Raw genomic sequence first — 18,174 nt, forward strand, 5'->3', positions numbered from 1 at the left:
ATCGAGCCCCGCATCGAGCCCCGCATCGAGCCCCGCATCGAGCCCCGCATCAGGCTCCCTGCTCAGCGGGAAGCCTGCTTCCCCCTCTGCCTCTGCCTGCCGCTCCCCCTGCTTGTGCTCTCTCTCTCTTGTCAGATAAATAAATAAAGTCTAAAAAAAAAAAAGAAGAAGGAAAGAAAACTTACCCATCGCCTTGACCTTACTTGCCAAAAGAAAACAGCAGGAGGGAGGATGACTTTTACTTGGCTTCTACTTCCCAAATATCTCCCACCTAATGACCAACTTCTCTTCTCCTTATTCCTACTTCCATCTCAGATCTCTCTAGCATCATTTTTCCTTCTGCCTAATATATATATTATATATCCTTTAGAAAATTCTGAGGGTCTGCTTGTGAAGATCTTTCAGTTTTGATTTGCCAGAAAATATCTTTGTTTTGCCCTCATTCTGAAAAACACTTTTGGATGTGGAAGGTAGACTGCCAGTTATTTTCTTCATTTTCTTTTTTTTCCCCATGTATGTATGTATGTATGTTCTTGTGGGAGGGAGGGTAGCTGGTGTCTGGGCCCTTTTACTGTTCCCTTTCCCCACAGGGTGGACCCAGTTGTGGGCTGGGGCCTGGGGCCCAGAAGGTCCAGAAGGGTGACAAGGGGCCCTTCGACGTGGAGGCACTGGATGAAATCAGAATGAGATGCGTGGTCAAGTTGGAAAAGCAGGTGAGTGTGGGATGGTTTTGCTGGTGTGACAGAGCTGGTGGACTGCAAAGCTTTGGAGAGCCACGGGGACAAGCACAAGGGGAGGCTGCACTTCTCAGAGCCATGGCCCAGAGCACCCGCTGCCCGGGAGGCCTACGCAGGGCCCGGGTGTCCCCTGCTGCCTGTGCAGAGTTATTTTCTTTTAGCATAGGCATGTCCTCATCCTTGAGGGCTTACTGCCTACAGCTACCTCTGGTACCAAATGACCAGATTGCAGTATGGGAAATAGAAGCCAGCAGAAAAGGAATTTATACAGGGACTGAAAATCATCAGGTGCATTGGAAGAATGGGTTATAGCTTGGGCCTCCAGGAAGACTCTCGAACACCCAGGAGTAACTCACTAGAGGAGTCACCATTTGTGTGACAATCAGGCAGGTGTAAAGGCTCTGTTGGAACTCAGTCAAATTTAGTTGCTGAGAAGCAGGCCACCACCCTAACTGCAGTTGTGTCTCTGTCCCCACAGCTGGGGACAGACATTGGAAAGCTGCTGCAGGAAAAACTCCATGTCTCCATAACCTTCTTTGTCCAGAGAAGACAATGCCAACTGCAGAAATATGGCCTGTCTCACATCTGCTTTCGCAATTCTTTTTTTTTTTTTTAAGATTTTATTTATTTATTAGAGAGTGAGCGAGCAAGCATGAGTGGTAGGGAGGGGCAGAGGGAGAGGGAGAAGCAGCCTCCGCAGGGAGCTCAACGACAGGGGGACTCGATCCCAGGACCCTGGGATCATGACCTGAGCCAAATGCAGACGCTTAACCCCACTTAACCGACTGAGCCACCCAGGCGCCCCTGCTTTCTCAATTCCTAAAACCTAATTTGCATAACCCAACTTCAAGGGGATCTACAAAAGGTAGCTTTTTGTTTCCCTGCCTCTTATAGTGTAGGAAGGAATTGTGGAAGTGCTCCCTGTTGTCAAATGGCATGCAGGGTAGGGGCCTGAAGTGGCCATTGGGTTTGACAACTGGAAAAGCAAGGAGGCTCTTGAGGGGGCTGTGTCGGCACAGTGGAGGTGGGCAAAGCGAGACCGTGTCAGGTTGAATGGCCAACAAGATGTGAGGAGCGAATTCGGTGAACGTGGATGGTTTAAGGAATCCTGTGCAGGGCGATGGAGAGAGGGATAGCGGATAGAGGGCACCTCAGCTTCAGAGAGAGTTTTGGTTGGTTGTTTTTCTAGGAATGGTAGAGAATCAGACATGTTTATGACGAAGGGAAGGTGCCAACTGCAGAGAACAGAGGGAGCAAGGAGATATGGAACGGATGGAGAGATTGTGGCTCGTGGGAGGGGACGCTTACAATGTATGGAAAGATGCTCTTGATATTTTGCTAAGTGACAAAAGCATATAAAACAAACATTGTGTGGTTCCTTCCCTGCTTAAAAGTCTATTAGATACACTAAAAATTCTCACCAAACTCGATTCCAGGGGTGCAAGGCGCACCCCTGAGATGGAGCAGCCCAGCCAGTGGCCTGGGCGTGGGCAGACTGTGTGGGAACTAGAGGGGCAGAATAAGAGAGGGCTCGGCTGGGATGGGGGAAGCAGACCTATGCTCCTGTAGGCCATATGGCCACAGGCTGGCTTGTTCCAGAGGCCTCGTGTTCAAGTCATTGTCCCAAAGGTCCCATGGTCGCCCACCCTCCCATGCACTGAGGCGCAGCCTTCAGCAGTTCTAGAACCAGCTTCAGAGGCCTAGACGTAGCACCTTTCATCCCATCTACCTTCAATAATTGTGGAGACACCCAACTCCCCAGAGTAGTTTGGGGCACATCCTGAAAAAGCACTGATGTGATTCCAGCACGGTCCCCTCACGTTTCCTGTTTCCCCGCAAATAATGACAAGATTCTCTGACCAAGGCTGACTCCTAAGTGCGTGACTTCCTCGAAAATAAGCTGACAGGGTTTAGACTAACTTAGCTTTTCACAAGCCCCATCTTATCTCTCAACATGATTATTTCTTATGCCAACCCCTCTGTATATAAATATAAAATAATAATTCATATATAATCTATCTGGTATTATTACTGTATATGCATCCCAAGTCTGGAACCATTTCTAATCATTATTGGCCCCAGGCTTGGGTTTTTGTTTTTTTTCTTGTGGGGGAGGGGGTACTTAATCATGTGAATTCAGGCTGAAGAGCTATATTGAGGGTAGGCTCATGGCTACACATTCTCAGGGGAGAACCTGTGCCCTCCCTAATCTGATTAGCATTAGATTCCAAGAAAGGAAGTTTTTCTTGAAATCCTCTGTATTATTTATATAAAATCAATTGTAATATGATAATATGTGAGCTGAGCAAAAGGTAAGGAATGCTAAGGCAGCAGAGTAGGGGCTAAGAGAGGTATGTAGAGCCTGGAAGCCAGATTTGGACTAAGGACACATGCAAAACTGAGTGCACATGAGCATGGGTTTTTGTGATCTCTCAACACTGGCAGGACAGAAGATAAATCCTGAAGCCCACTCGAGAGAGAAGCCTAACAGGAGACTCTCTCAAAGCTGGGACTCCAGAGGACTGCATTCTCAATATAAAGGGGACCTAGAAATAAACTATTCCATCCCCAGAGGATTGTAAGGAAAACTGCCTTTCTTGGATCCTGAGGCTAATCGAATCAGGGTGCAGGTGGGGGAATCTCTGTTTCTGAGATTGTAACCACGAGCCTGCCCTCATATAGATTTTTAGCCTGAATTCACATGATTAGGCACCACCTTCCCTAAAAGAAAACAAAAACAAAAACCTGGAGCCAATAATATGACCAAAATTGGTCCCAGATTTTGAGGCCCCCAGGTACCTGACAGAAGCAAGTGTAAATCCCTTTCAGTGGAATTCAGAAATTTGCCCTCATCCCTGGCCTCAAATAATTCCCACAGGTTATGTCCAAGGAATAAATAAAATAAAATAATTTGGTAAACATAGAAGTAAACAGGGCATGATGAGTGAGAACCAGCAGAAACAAGACAGCAGATTCAGGCCTAAAAAGCTTTAGATGTTGGAATTATCAGATATGGTATATCAAAGAAGTATGCTTAATGTAATATAAAAATAAAAGAGGCTTAGGGGCACCTGGGTGGCTCAGTCACTGAGCGCCTGCCTTCAGCTCAGATCATGATTCCTGGGTCCTGGGATCGAGCCCTGCATCAGGCTCCCTGCTCTGCAGGAAGCCTGCTTCTCCCTCTCCCACTCCCCCCTGCTTGTGTTCCCTCTCTCGCTGTCTCTCTCTGTCAAATAAATAAATAAAATCTTTAAAAAAATTAAAAAAAAATAAAAAGGCTTGAAAATATGACAAAAGAGCAACAAATTTGTGGAAAAAATCAAACAACTCATAGGAAAGAAAAATATAAAATTGAAATGTAAAACTCAATAGGTTTTTTAAAAAAAATTATTTATTTATTTGAGAGAAGAGAAAGCGTGCATGAGTTGGGGGGGAGGAGACAAGGGGGAGGGAGAAGCAGGCTCCCGGCTGAGTAGGGAGCCTGATGCAGGACTCAATCCCAGGACCCTGAGATCGTGACCTGAGCTGAAGGCAGATGCTTAACCGACTGCGCCACCCTGGTGTCCCTCAATAGACAGGTTTAACAGCTGGCTAACTACAGCTGAAAGGACGATTAGGGATGTGGAAGATAGAACAGAAGAAATTAGTTGAAAACAGCCCAGACAGACAAAGACATAGAAAATATAAAGTAGAAGTTAAAATGACACGGAAGACAGACCAACAAGGTCTACCATACATTTAATCATACTTCCAGAGGGAGAATAAATAAAAAAGAGAGAAGAGGTAATATTTGAAAAAAAAAAATGGAAGATTACTTTCTATAGATGGAAAAGGACCCTTATCCATATAGTCAGGAAGCCAAAAAGTTTCCAATTATGCTAAAAAGAAATGGACACCCCGAATCATAACATGGTGAAAGCAGAGAACACAATGTATTGAATATTAGAGTACTGGCCCCCACCGGCAGCCCTGAGGTGCCCCGTCCCCGGATGAATTGCTGTCGAAGAGCGATGCCAAGAAGACTGAGTTGGAGCTGGAGGAGGAAGATGACGAGGAGCTAGATGAGACCCGGTTGGAGAGACTGTGGGGACTAACAGAGATGTTCCCAGAGAGGGTCCCGTCTGGGGCTGGGGCCGCTTTTGATCTTCTCCCTCTTTGTGGCTCAAAGACCACAGAGATTTCCCAGGGCAGCCTTGTGGATTGGGACCACCTCCCTCATGATCCCCGTTCTCCCTGTTGTCCTTGAGACTGAGAAGTTGCAAATGGAGCGGCAGCTCCGGCGACAGCAGATACTTCGTAGTGCCTGACGGAGGCTTCTCAGGAGGCGTGCCAGGGGCTCTACCTTCAGTTCCGGGAAAGATCTGGATTGTTACTCTACGACTTGTCTTGGTGGGACAAGTTTGAAAATTCAGCAGTGTTGGAGCTGATTATTTGGATTCTTTTTTTTTTTTTTTTTTTTAACTTTGGCACATTGATCTATGGGCACCTGCTGTGGAGAACTCTCCCCAGTGTCTCACGGAGACCCCCAATTGCAGCTGTGCCCTCCACGCTGTCCCATTTCTGCCGTCCTCACTCTGATAGCAGAGCGCAGCGATGCCGACGGTCCCTCCAGCTCTGGCCATCCCACCCTTTCACTAAGTAACTCGTGACGGGAAGGTCGCCTCACCATCCCATTGTGGCATAGGAACTGATACCCCTGGGAAGGATGCACCCCCGGCCATTTTTGTTTTAAGCATGGAGATGGCGGGAAGGGACACGCGCACAATGCTTTACAGCTGTGGTTGTAAAGCAGCCGCTGTGATTTCTGTATTGGCTAGGAGGGAGGGCTGCGGGCAGTCTTAACCCCAGGGTGGGGACTGAGGACGACAGAGCAGGAGCTCATTTTCCCTGCCCATTTTGGCTATCAGAGACGTGTGTGTCTGAAACAAAAAAGTGCTCGATTTTATTTTATTTTATTTTATTTATTTATTTTTTTTTTAAGATTTTATTTATTTATTCATGAGAGACAGAGAGAGAGAGAGAGAGAGAGGCAGAGGCAGAGGGAGAAGCAGGGTCCCTGCGGAGCAGGGAGCCCGATGTGGGACTCCATCCCAGGACGCTGGGATCATGACCTGAGCCGAAGGCAGATGCTCAACCGACTGAGCCACCCAGGCATCCCGAAAGTGCTCAATTTTAAATATTAAAAATGGTTCCAACAGAAAACCTAAAAATAAAAAATAAGTATTAAAATGATATACTAGTAAATACTAAATAAAAGAAAGCTCATATAACTATATTAATATCAGAGAAGATATTTTAGGGACAAAACATTAGAGATAAAAAGATAACTGTATAGGGGCACCTGGGTGGCTCAGTCGGTTAAGCGTCCGACTCTTGATTTCAGTTCAGGTCATGATCTCAGCGTCATGAGATGGAGCCCTGCATTGGGCTCCATGCTCAGTGGGGAGTCTGCTTGAGATTCTCTCCCTCTCTCTCTCTCTTTCCCTCATCCCCTCCCCACCCCCATACAAGCACTCTCTCTCTAAAATAAATAAAAAGATTTTTAGAAAAAAAAAACTGTATAATGATAAAATATTCAATTTTCCAATAAGGTATGACAGTTCTAAACTTTTATAAAAACAATGACATAGCTTTAAAAATGAGCTAAAATGACAATTTACAAGGAAAATTAGACAAGTTCACTACCATATGAGCTATTTCATCACAGATTTCTGTGATATGTAGAATAAGGAGTGGAAAATTATTAAGGATATAAAAGGTTTGAGCAACACAATTAAACTTGATCTAACAAACATGCATGGAACTCTATATCCAGTAACTATAGGATATATGGTGTTCTCAAGCATCCATGGAATGTCTACAAAAATGGACCATTAAACATTAAATGTTGGAGGTGGAGAGGGATGAATAGGCAGTGCACAGAGGATTTTTAGGGCAGTGAAAATACTCATTACAATACTGTAATGGTAGATACGTCATCATACATTTGTTCAAACCTATAGAATGTTCAACATCAAGAGTGGGAACTGTGATGTAAACTGTGGACTTTGGATGATGATGATGTGTCAAGGTGGGTTCATCAGTTATAACAAATGTACCGCTCTGGTGGGGGATGTTGATAATGAGGAGGGCACTATGCATGTGTGGGGGAGGGGGATATATGGGAAATCTCTATAACCTTCCTCTCAATTTTGCAGTGAACATAAAACTGCTATAAAAAATTAAGTCTTGGTCAAAAAAATCAAATTCTTCAACCATAAAGCATTAGTCAAAGAAGAAATTACAATGGAATTTTTACCAACTAGGGTCCTTGGGTTCTCCGAGCAATAGAAATTTACTAGAGTCAAGTTTACTAGAGGCAAAAGGAAGTTCCAGGCAAGGCTTTTATGGGGGTTTATGCTCCAGCACCAGGGAGACAGCACAAAGGAAAGTGTTTTTCATGCCAGCCCTCTAAACAAAAGCAGGGGAAAGTTTTTAAAGAGATTGTGGCAGGAAAGGAGTGACATCTGAGTATGCAGGGTGGAGAGAGACAGAGGAAGTCATGTGCGCAGACACAATGGAGAGGACATGCTTCCTTATGCATTGCATGTCGCATTAGTATGTGAAATCTGTACCCCCAGGTGTGGTTTTTAGTATTTTAACGAGGGGAAAGGTCAGTGATAGGCCAGCGCTGGGGTCCATCCTGGCGCAGACTAGTTTGAACCCTTCCTTTGGTAAGCATCCTGCTTCTGCATTCCCGCAAGATATGCTAGTCAAGAGGCATAGGGTTTCAGCTATCAAGGAACAGTGGATTTCCTGGTCAGGATTGAGGGGACTCCAGTCCAGTCCCTGCTCTGTCTCAGAATTAGAAAAGATTTATAACCACAGGTGATGAAAATATGAAAAGATTATACAACATAACTTGTTAATAGTTAATAGATGCAGTTAATACAGTATTTAAAGGGATAAAGAAGATATGGTATATATATATACAAAAATGTATTATCTTAAATATTTCGCATAAAAAAGGGGTTCAAAAATTAATGAGCTCAAAAGTTAAAGGCTCAAAATTAATGAGCTAAGTGTCCATATCAAAAGGTTTGAAATAAAACAGCAAAATAATACTCCAAAAAAAAGTAAACAGAAGGAAAAAATAAAGCTAAGAAAAATTAATTAAAAGGCACCTGCAATTTTTCAAAAAGATTCATAAAGTTGACAAAATGCTGGTGAAAAGGATCAAGAAGCAAAAAGAAAGCATAAGAAACCAACATTATAGGAATAGAAATGAGTCGGACGCCTGGGTGGCTCAGATGGTTAAGCATCTGCCTTCGGCTCGGGTTATGATCCCAGGGTCCTGGGATCGAGTCCCGCATCGGGCTCCCTGCTCCTTGGGAGCCTGCTTCTCCCTCTGCTTCTCTCTCTCTCTCTCTCTCTCTCTCTCATGAATGAATAAATAAAATCTTTGAAAAAAAAAAAGGAATAGAAATGAGTTAAGAATACAAGCCACAATTCGGAAAAGGATATTTGTCATGCAGTTAATATAAAGAATATATAAAGAATTCCTACAAAGAGTAAGAAAAATGGCCAGAAGGGATCCCATGGAAGAAACAAAAATGTTCCACAAGCATTTGAAAAGGTGTTTGACCACATTAGTGATCAGGGAAATGCATGTAAATATTCCCAAGATTCACAAAATCAAATGTTAGACAATCCCAAGCATAAATCAGCATATGAAGCAGGGGACACTGTAATATCTGCTGGTTGGCAGGACCTTTGGAAAACCGTTGGGCATTGTTTAATGAAGTTAAGATTATGCATGCCCAAGACTCAGGGATTCCATTTCTAGGTATGTAGTTCAGAGAACTCTTGTATAAGAATGTTACAGCAGCATTCTTAGGAATAGAAAAATTTGCCAACACCTGGAGATGCTCTAGCAGATAAACAACAGTCAGAACGATAAAAAAATTTTAATATATTCATCCAGTGGAATACCACAGAGCAATGAAGAGGACCTGCAGGGAACAGCATGAATACCATCACCAGAATCTTGAATAAAAGACACGAGTCACTGGTAGGTTACATGAAGAACTATCCCATTGATCTAAAATTCAAACACAGGGGCGCCTGGGTCACTCAGTTGGTTAAGCATCTGCCTTTGACTCAGGTCATGATCTCAGGATCCTGGGATAGAACCCCGCATCAGACTCCCTGCTTGGCAGGGAGTCTGCTTCTCCCTCTCCCTCTGAACCCCCCCTGCTTGTGCTCTCTTGCTCTCTTTCTGTCAAATAAATAAATAAAATCTTTAAAAAATAAAAAATAAATAAAATTCAAACACAGAAGGGTGCCTGGGTGGCACAGTCGGTTAGGTGTCGGACTCTTGGTTTCAGCTCAGGTTGTGATCTTGGGTCATGAGATTGAGCCACACTCAGTGTGGAGTCTGCTTGAGACTCTCTCCCTCTGCCCCTCCCCCCACTCTCTCTCTCTCTCAAATAAATAAATAAATCTTTTACAAAAATAAATAATAAATAAAATTCAGTTATAAACCCTGAATTATCTAGAATGTGATGGTCAGGGTTTTTTTTGTCAACTTGACTAAACGATAGTCCCCAGTTAATCAAACTTAATCTAAATGTTGCTGTGAAGGTATTTTGTAGATGCAATGCAAGTCCACAATCAGTTGACTTTATTTTTTTTTTAAAGATTTTATTTATTTATTTGAGAGCGAGAGAGCAACAGAGAGCATGAGCAGGGAGGAGAGGGAGAAGCAGACTTTCCGAGAGCAAGGAGCCCAACGTGGGGCTCAATCCCAGGACCCTGGGATCATGACCTGAGCTGAAGGCAGACGCTTTACCGACTGAGCCACTCAGGTGCCCCTCAGCTGACTTTAAATAAGAGAGGTTATTCTAGATAATCTGGGTACACCTGATAGAATCAGTTGAAAGGACTTTAGAACAAACCAAGATGTTCCTGAATAAGAAACTTCCCTCTGTGGACTGCAGCTTCATCTCCTGCCCCAGAGTGGCCTGCCCTTCCTAATGCCCTATAGATTTCAGATTTGCCTAGCCAGCCCCCCAAATGCATAAGCCAATTCCTTGCAATAAATCTTAATGTATATCTCCTATGGTTTGGTTTCTCTTTCTCTGGCTGAACCCTGACTAATACGGACTTTATAACTGTAAGTGGTTCTAGAGGAACAGAATCTCATGAGTTTTCTGAATAGAGGTTCTGGGTTTTCTGGAATTGGTTGTCTAGACTGATTAGATTTAAAGGCACTATTTCGAGTGGTAAAGAGAGCACTGGTAGTCCATGGAGTGATGGCATTTGAGATACCCCAGGCAAGGCTTTGGGTGACCATGTATATGATGCCTTTGCTGGGCCTCAAATTCCCAGCTCAAGATCCTCATAAAATGACCTGTGTGTGCCCCCAAAAGAGACGCTTCTCTCTTGTTACTTGCGGGGCTGAAATTGCTGGAAACCAAACTCATAATCTCATCGTGTGAGCTGCTAAATTACAATGCACTTTGAATCCTAGCCTGGAAGGAAAGTTAAAGTGAGGGTATGTGAGCGGCACAGAGGTGCAAGCCCCTGACTCCCAGGGTCCCCAATAGACCGGTTCAGCCACTCTCTGCTGACAAAATCCAAAGGCAGAGAGACAAGTGGTGGTGGAAGAGGAAAGGAATTTATTTCAGGGAGGCCAACACTGGGAAGACATGGGACTATGCAGGTGGGCAGGAAAGGTCAGGTCGGCCATTGTCTTGGGGTCAGTCGCATGGGGCTTGCTGGCTCAGGGCAGTCCTAATTGCTTGAAGGGGTAGGTTTGGTTCCCCTCAGGGGATGCTTTGCCTGCAGGGTCTTTTGCCTGAATTAAGAGATAAGCTGGAAAGAAGAATTTAATCAGTGATGAAGTACAGACTAAGACCAAAATGGAGGAAATTGAAGTCCTCTTTCAGGCATTGCTTGGGGAGGAATGGGATCCTTGCTTGCATCCCAGCACCAAGTGTAGCCTCACCTTATCTCCCTAAAAGTCAGGATATTCATTCACTGCCACTGAAAAAGAATCTGTATAATTCAGTCCAAAAGCTCGAGCAGAGACTGCAAAAGTTATCTTTCAAACTTCTTGAGGTATTAGTATCGAAATGCTCCTTGTCAGCACCTGCTGGATTCCTGTCATGTTGCTTCACTCTCTCTCCTCTCCTCTGCTGTGACATATTCCACCTGAGAACAACGGCTGTTTAAGGTCAGGCTTTAAAATATCAAAGTCAGGAAACAGTCACCATATGTATTCTTGGAGGAGAGTCAAACTTGTTTTTCTGTTCACCAGAGATGATGTGAGGGTGTTGATATCTGAGATATAGGTCCATCATGCAATGGGCTCAGATTCCTACTGATCTTTGAGTCCGGGGGCGGGTTAAGAATCCCCATGATGAGGAAGGGTCTTCGTGTGCTCAGGCTGTTATCACAGAATACCACAGACTGGGTGGCTTATTTCTCACAGATTTGAGGCTGGAAGTCCAAGATAAGGCGCTGGCATGGTGAGGGCCCTCTTCCTGGCACAGAGCACACCCACTCTGTCCTCACAGGATGGGAGCGATGAGGGAGTCCTGCGGGGCCTCTTTTCTAAGAACACTAATCCCATTCATGAGGGCTCCACCCAGAAAGGCCCCCTCGCAAAGGCCTCCCCTTTCTCACACCATCACATCCGGCATTAGGATTTCAACATCTTAATGGGGTGGGGCACACACGTTCTGACCACTGCAGTGAGTTCTCATCACCTTCCAAAGGTAAATTTCAGGGCGGGCGAAGGTTGGAGGGAGCGACTGGAGACGGTGTCAAATGTCGTTTATTTTTGTGGGGAAACGGATGGAATGCACTGAGGTCCCCAAGTTTTCAGAAGTGCAAGAGACAGGCTGCCATGCTTGCCCGGGGACAGGAGCTGGTGAACAGGATGGGGCTGTGAGACCTGTATTTGGAGGCCACTCTAAATCCCATTTGCAGATATCATATTTAGACACGAGCAAATATGGTTAGCAAGTAACTAGGTCATTCCGCAGAGGCCTCAGTTTCCCTGTATGTAAGATGGAGAGAGTAAAGGACTCCAGGGTGGCTCAGTCGCTTAAGTGTCTGCCTTCGGCTCAGGTGATGATTCCAGGGTCCTGGGATGGAGTCTCGCATCGAGTCTGCTTCTCTGCCTGCAGCTCCAACCTGCTTTTGCTCGCTCTCTCTCTTTCTTTTTTTTTTTTTTAATTTTTTTTTTAAGATTTTATTTATTTGAGAGCGAGAATGAGAGAGAGAGAGCATGAGAGGGGGAGGGTCAGAGGGAGAAGCAGACTCCCTGCAGAGCAGGGAGCCCGATGCGGGACTCAATCCCGGGACTCCGGGATCATGACCTGAGCCGAAGGCAGTCGCTTAACCAACTGAGCCACCCAGGCGCCCTCTCTCTCTCTTTCTGTCTCTGTCTGTCTTTCTGACAAATAAGTAAGTAAAATCTTTTTTAAAAATGGCGATAGTAAGACCCACGGCCCCAGAATGTAGAAAGGATGAAATGAGATACACACATGAAGTTCTGCTACTTAGTGGGCACTTATAAATAGCAGCTCTTATTGTATGTAGAGTTTTGAGTTTGTTCAGACAACTGAACATATTATGATTCATCTTATAACAACTAACAAATGCTGTCCTCAGCAGATGCAGGTCCGTGGAACCAGAACAGCATCTGTAGTGGACTGAGAAGCCATTCTAGGCTCTTGGCGTGGGGTCTTGGCTAGCAGTTTGATCTGAAGATGGCAGTCCGGGCACTGTGGGGCAGCCTCAGCCTGCTCCGCCTGGTGTGGTGCCTCCTGCCACAGACAGGCTACGTGCACCCGGATGAGTTCTTCCAATCACCTGAGGTCATGGCAGGTAAATTCCCTGCGTGCGGTTAAGTTAAGCTGCAGCAAAGTCTGGATTGTTGCTGTTTGGATATTCAGGGGGAGGGAGAAACTACGTCTGTGTGATTGAGCAGTAAATCCATGCGCCTCTCTGGAATAAGAACTTAGGTGTGGGGATTTCACATCTCCTTCCTGACCGGTGACATTGACCTTCTGGATGATACTAATGAAACGCCAGCCTCTTTGATGTTTTCCTGCTTGGACCAACAGTACAGGTTATTCATAGTGAAAGCTGCTTCGGACTTCTCAGTGGAGAGATTTTAGAGTTGGGCTTCCTGGGCGCTTGGGAAACTTACACAGGGCTGTGGTCTGAGATACTGAAACTTTTCTTCTCTAGGTTCATCTGAGGTGTAAGGGAATCCAGGCCTGGAATGCTCACTTGTTAGAATTTATCTGCAGAGGGGTGTAGGATACATCATGAGAATGGTTGCCAGGGACTGTGAGGCTTTTCAGATGCTGTGGGCACATGGCTTCCTCCTCATGGTTCAAAATGGCTGCTTGAGCTCCAGCCATCAAGTCTAAAATGAAGTCTTTCCAGCCACTGGAGAGGAGATGGGCATGCCTGCTCTCTTTAAGGGCATAAATTTTTTTTTTAAGATTTATTTTTAAGCAATCTCTGTACCCAACGTAGGGCTCAAACTTACAACCCCAAGATCAAGAGTCACATGCTTCTCTGAGTGAGCCAGACACCTCTTTAAGGGCGTATTTTGAATGTCACATACTTTTTGCTCATTTCCATCCCGATGGTCAGAATGTATTACGTGAACACACCTAGCTGTGAAGGAAGCTGAAAAATAGTCTTTATATCTGACCAAATGCCCAACTAAAGAGACTAAGGAAGGAAGGAAGCAATGGATACTGGGGAGACATGCAGCTGGCCCTGCCATAGGGCTCACAGCTGGATTTGTTTCTTCAGGTGAAAGGTCCAGTCTTTGCCACAGTTTTTTTAACCTGAGCCAGTAAAAAAAAAAAAAAAAAAGACAGATTGATCTGACCTTGATTTTGTTTCCCTTTCACCTTCCCTTTTTTAAGGTATTTATTTATTTATTTTAGCCACAAGGGGCAGAGGGAGAGAGAGAGAATTTCAAGCAGACTCCCCACTGAGCACGGAGCCTCAAGCAGGGCTGGATCTCAGGACCCTGAGATCATGACTTGAACCCAAATCAAGAGTCAGATGCTTAACCGACTGAGGCACCCAGGCGCCGCTCCCCTTCACCTTCTGACATGGAAAGAGAAGACAGCGAAGAGCCTGTAGGAATAAGTAGAAGTCAAGAGCCCCAAGCAGCCAACAGTGTTATCAAGGCTGAGATGTGGGGCTTGGAGCTGAGATGCAGAAATTAAGAGCTGGGTTCGCTCACCCCCACCCCTCAGAGCTCTGAGACACTGCGGGACAGGAGCCCAGACCAGCCCCAGGAAGCCAAGCAGGTTTTTAATCCATGAGTACTGCTTGAATACACTCTTCTAAACATCTTAAGTATCACAGACAACACCAAAGTCGCTTCTGACCATAACCGTAATCGCTCGTTCCCTTCCCCGGCCTCACGCGCCTGTCCTGAATAACAACTATCATCACAGGGATGGGTTTTTGACTCTGACTTTGGAGTCTTTAGCACTCCACGGAGGGGACTGGAGCCTCCCCCTGCCCCTTCCCCCCACACACCTTGCCCAGGGCACACAGTCCCCTCACTTCCCAGGCGTGCTTCCCCCGGGCCCCCTCCACAGGGAGACCTCGGAAGGGCTGAGCTCTCCTATATTCATTTCTATTGCTGCCTAACAAATCAGAGGTCAGGTAGGCGCTCTCTGCTCAGGGTGTCACAGAGTTGAAAGCAAGGTCTGGGCTGTGCTGAGTACTTGTCTGGAAGCTATGGGGGAGAAGCTGTTCAAAGCTCATTCTCGTCTGTTGGACAAATTCGGTTTATTGCTGCTGTGGACCTAGAGGCCACTCATGTTCCTTGCCAGGGGTCCCTCCACCTTTGAGCCAGCAACATGCATCAAGTCCTCAAGGTTTGAATCTCTGATGTCCTCTTCTGCCACCAGCTGAAAAAATTCTCTGCTTTTAAAGGGCCCGTGTGGTTACATCAGGCCCACACCGGGTTACCACCTATCTAATGGTCGCTGTCCTCTGCCACATAACCTAAGCACCGGAGTAAAACCCATCATCTCCAGAGTCCCGGGGATTGTGCGGGGCACGCTCACGAGGGGGTGGGAGCATCTTGGGGCTGTATCCCCTGCTCTTGGACCTGGCTCACCTCCGCTTCTCTGTCCGCAGAGGACATCCTGGGCGTCGAAGCTGCGCGGCCTTGGGAATTCCACTCCAGCAGCTCCTGCCGCACGGTGCTCTTCCCACTGCTGACCTCCGGCTCCGCCTTCTGGCTGCTCAGGCTCTGGGAACAGTGGGGGCCGTGGCCGGGCCCCGTGAGTGGCTACGTGCTGCTGGTGGGGCCCCGACTCCTCCTCACTGCCCTCTCCTTCGCCTTGGACTTGGCCGTGTACCACCTGGCCCCGCTGTGGGGGGCGGAGCGCTGGAACGCCCTGGTCCTGCTCTCTGGCTCCTATGTCACCCTGGTCTTCTACACGAGGACCTTCTCCAACGCCATCGAGGGACTGCTCTTCGCGGGGCTGCTGGTGCTGGTGTCCCCCCGGTTAGCTGGGAGCCCCACACCCAGGAAGCCTGCTCCGGGCCCGTGGGCGCACAGCTGGCTCCTGGGGGGCATCGTGGCTGCTGGCTTCTTCAACCGGCCCACGTTTCTGGCCTTTGCTCTGGTCCCACTCTTCCTCTGGAGCACCTGTGGGGCCGCAGACCCTGGCTTCAGGTCGCTGGCGAAGGAAGCCCTGGCGCTGCTCCCCGGGGCGAGCCTCGTGGCGGCCGTGTTTGTGGCTGTGGACAGCTGGTATTTCTCCAGTCCCTCTCAATCCAGTACCCTTGTTCTTACACCTGCCAACTTCTTGTACTACAACCTGGATCCTCAGAACCTGGCGAGGCATGGCACACATTTGCGGCTCACTCACCTGGCAGTCAATGGTTTCCTGCTCTTCGGGATGCTGCATGCCCGGGCCCTGCGCGCGGCGTGGCAACAGCTGCAAGGCTGCCTCCGGGCCTTTGCACAAATGCGCTTCCGGAGGGCTCTGGGGGGCCGGAGCCTGCTGTCTGGCCCCGGGTCTCACCTCCTGCTCCTCTACTTCACGCCTCTGGCCCTGCTATCTGCCTTTAGCCACCAGGAGGCTCGGTTCCTGATCCCCCTCCTGGTCCCCCTCGTCCTGCTTTGTAGTCCACAGACCCAGCCTGTGCCCTGCAAGGGCTCCCTGGTCCTCTTCAATGTCCTGGGTGCCCTCTTCTTTGGCTGCCTGCATCAGGGGGGCCTAGTGCCCGGCCTGGGGCACCTGGAGCAGGTGGTTCATGCACCTGCGCCCCCCAGCCTACCCACCCACTACACACTCCTCTTCACCCACACCTACATGCCCCCCCGGCACCTTCTCCACCTCCCGGGCCTGGGCTCGCCCGTGGAGGTGGTGGACATGGGCGGGACCAAGGACTGGGTCCTGTGCCGAGCCCTGAACAACTTCACAAGACAACCAGCCTGCCAGGTGGCTGGTGGGCCGTGGCTCTGCCGCCTTTTTGTGGTGACCCCCGGCACCGCCAGGCCTGCCATGGAGAAGTGCCACTTCCCTCTCAAGAGTGAGACACTCCTGTTTCCCCACTTGACCCTGGAAGACCCACCAGCCCTGTCCTCACTGCTGAGCGGGGCTTGGAGGGACCATCTCAGCCTCCACATCTTGGAACTAGGGGAGAAGCCTGACAATGTGACCGAAAAGCCACCGCCCACGATTCAGCCATAGGGGAAGGCACCACTCCACCTTCTCTGTGGGTAGCTGGGCTGGAGCAGAGCCCTGATTCTCTTCCTTTCCTTTCCCTTCCGCAATTCCCACTACTGCCTCTCCTGTGCCTAGGCTTTGGCTGCTCTGCCTTCTGGGTAAGCTGGCACCCTTTTCCCCTTACAGACCAAAGATCTGGCCAGGGTCCCCAAAGAAGCTGGTGTAACCAATGTCGGGTGAACAGCCCCATGTCTGTTCCTGCCCTATCCCTTCTAGCCACTGTGATGTTTTGGAATGTAAGAGCACCTGGTTATGAAAGGAGAGAGATCTGCTAATGACATTCCTGAATGACCTCTCTCAAACCTTCCAGGACGCCTTACCTCTTGCCGTCATGATAACCCTCCGGCTTCCTGGGTTACCGGGAAGGAGGCAGTGTGGTGATGTAGAGAGAGCAGGCAGCTCCGACTCCAGAGACCCGACGTCTAGTCCCTGGTCTGCCTGCCACTCCCTGGCTGTGTGGTCTTAAGAAAGCCCCTTCCCCTCACCTAGCTTCAGTTCCCAATCTCTCCAGTGGATAAAAGCATCTAAGAGGTGTCTGCCAGCTAACACTGCGTCATGCCCTGGTCTGCAGCACATGTCCCCTGGCTAAACAGGCACATCTGTCCCAAAGCTCTTTAAGCAGCATGGGTGTGGCACTCTGGTGCCTGCTGTCTCATTACCAAAACAAGTAGTTCTGGAACTTTTCTCCCCATCCTCCTCTACGCCTGTCCCCGAGAGAGGGGGTGGGACCTTTCTGCATCTCACCCTTTAAGGGTCATTCTCTGGGACTGGGGAACCCAGATGTTCTCCCTCCTCAGCCTGCCCGAGTGGGAATGGAGAACACACAATGCTGTTAGCTGGCTGCACTTGAGAACTCTCTGGTGCTCCCAGAGGCTTCTTAAATGCGATCTGGTCACTGTCTAAGCTCAGAAATCTCTTCACAGGATGGAGCGGAGCACCTGCTGCTCTGGTGAAAGCCATCACAGCCCAGGCGCAGTGCTCCCCACATTTGGGGCACCGCTGCCAATCCACTGGCAACGTGAGGAGCCGCGGCACTCGACCTGTCCTCATCCTCCCTCCTCAAATCCCTACCGCCTCCTGCGAAAAAGCGGCATGCAGGCCACAGAATCAGCGAGCTGGAAATCAGCGCAGGGCTGGAGACCAAACCGATACTAATGACCAAGCCTGAGCACTCTTCTAGTCCTGCCTTCTGCTGGCTGAGGTTTGGGGCAACTGGGAGCAACGGCACCGGGTCGTGCCGCTCTGGGGCAGCTGCTCATCTTGGCGCCACGCCCTCCTCAGGCCCCGAGCAAGAGCAGAGTCAGTGATATGCCGGTCAGTGCTCAGCAGCCCACTCTCTGGGGGCAGAAAAGCCCCCATGTGTAGCATTGGCCGATTTCCGTGGCATAAATACTCCCACCTTGGCTGATTTCAAACTACCAAAATGATGCTACTGAACTCCAAGTTGGGAGGAGATGCCAAAGATCTGCTCTCAGGAGCCAGTAGACGTTGGCTCCAGCAAACTACTACACATTTCCCTCTTTTAAATTCCGTAGTACCCATTCATGTCAATGCATTGCTCTTGTGGTTTATGTTTCTATGAACCTCTGATTTGTCTTCCTATCCCTAGAGCTTAGCATCATCTCTGGCACACAGTAAACACTTACTGTTTACTGTGC

The 18,174-nt window shown here is 48.1% G+C and overlaps 1 protein-coding gene across 2 annotated transcripts; it reads left to right on the forward strand.

The window, feature by feature from the left end:
• Positions 1–614: 614 nt before the first annotated feature.
• Positions 615–17,933, forward strand: PIGZ (phosphatidylinositol glycan anchor biosynthesis class Z). Of its 2 annotated transcripts, none has more exons than XM_034999882.1 (3): positions 615–713; positions 12,399–12,614; positions 14,913–17,933. In XM_034999882.1, the coding sequence occupies exons 2-3, from the start codon at positions 12,497–12,499 to the stop codon at positions 16,478–16,480; spliced, it is 1,686 nt and encodes a 561-aa protein (XP_034855773.1). In that variant the 5' UTR covers positions 615–713; positions 12,399–12,496; the 3' UTR covers positions 16,481–17,933. The 2 variants fall into 2 exon arrangements, with proteins under 2 accessions (XP_034855773.1, XP_034855774.1); XM_034999883.1 differs by having other exon boundaries at positions 12,402–12,614.
• Positions 17,934–18,174: the final 241 nt, after the last annotated feature.

Source organism: Mirounga leonina, unplaced genomic scaffold (genome assembly GCF_011800145.1).
Source record: "Mirounga leonina isolate KUSES-001 unplaced genomic scaffold, KU_Mleo_1.0 Mir_115, whole genome shotgun sequence".
NCBI classification, from domain to species: domain Eukaryota; kingdom Metazoa; phylum Chordata; class Mammalia; order Carnivora; family Phocidae; genus Mirounga; species Mirounga leonina.

What these genes read in the sequence shown, in the direction of transcription:
- PIGZ (XM_034999882.1), top strand. Translation starts at nt 12,497, where the DNA reads ATGGCAGTCCGGGCACTGTGGGGCAGCCTCAGCCTGCTCCGCCTGGTG. An exon ending in ATCACCTGAGGTCATGGCAG is followed by an intron (nt 12,615 to 14,912) that starts GTAAATTCCCTG and finishes CTCTGTCCGCAG; the next exon opens with AGGACATCCTGGGCGTCGAA.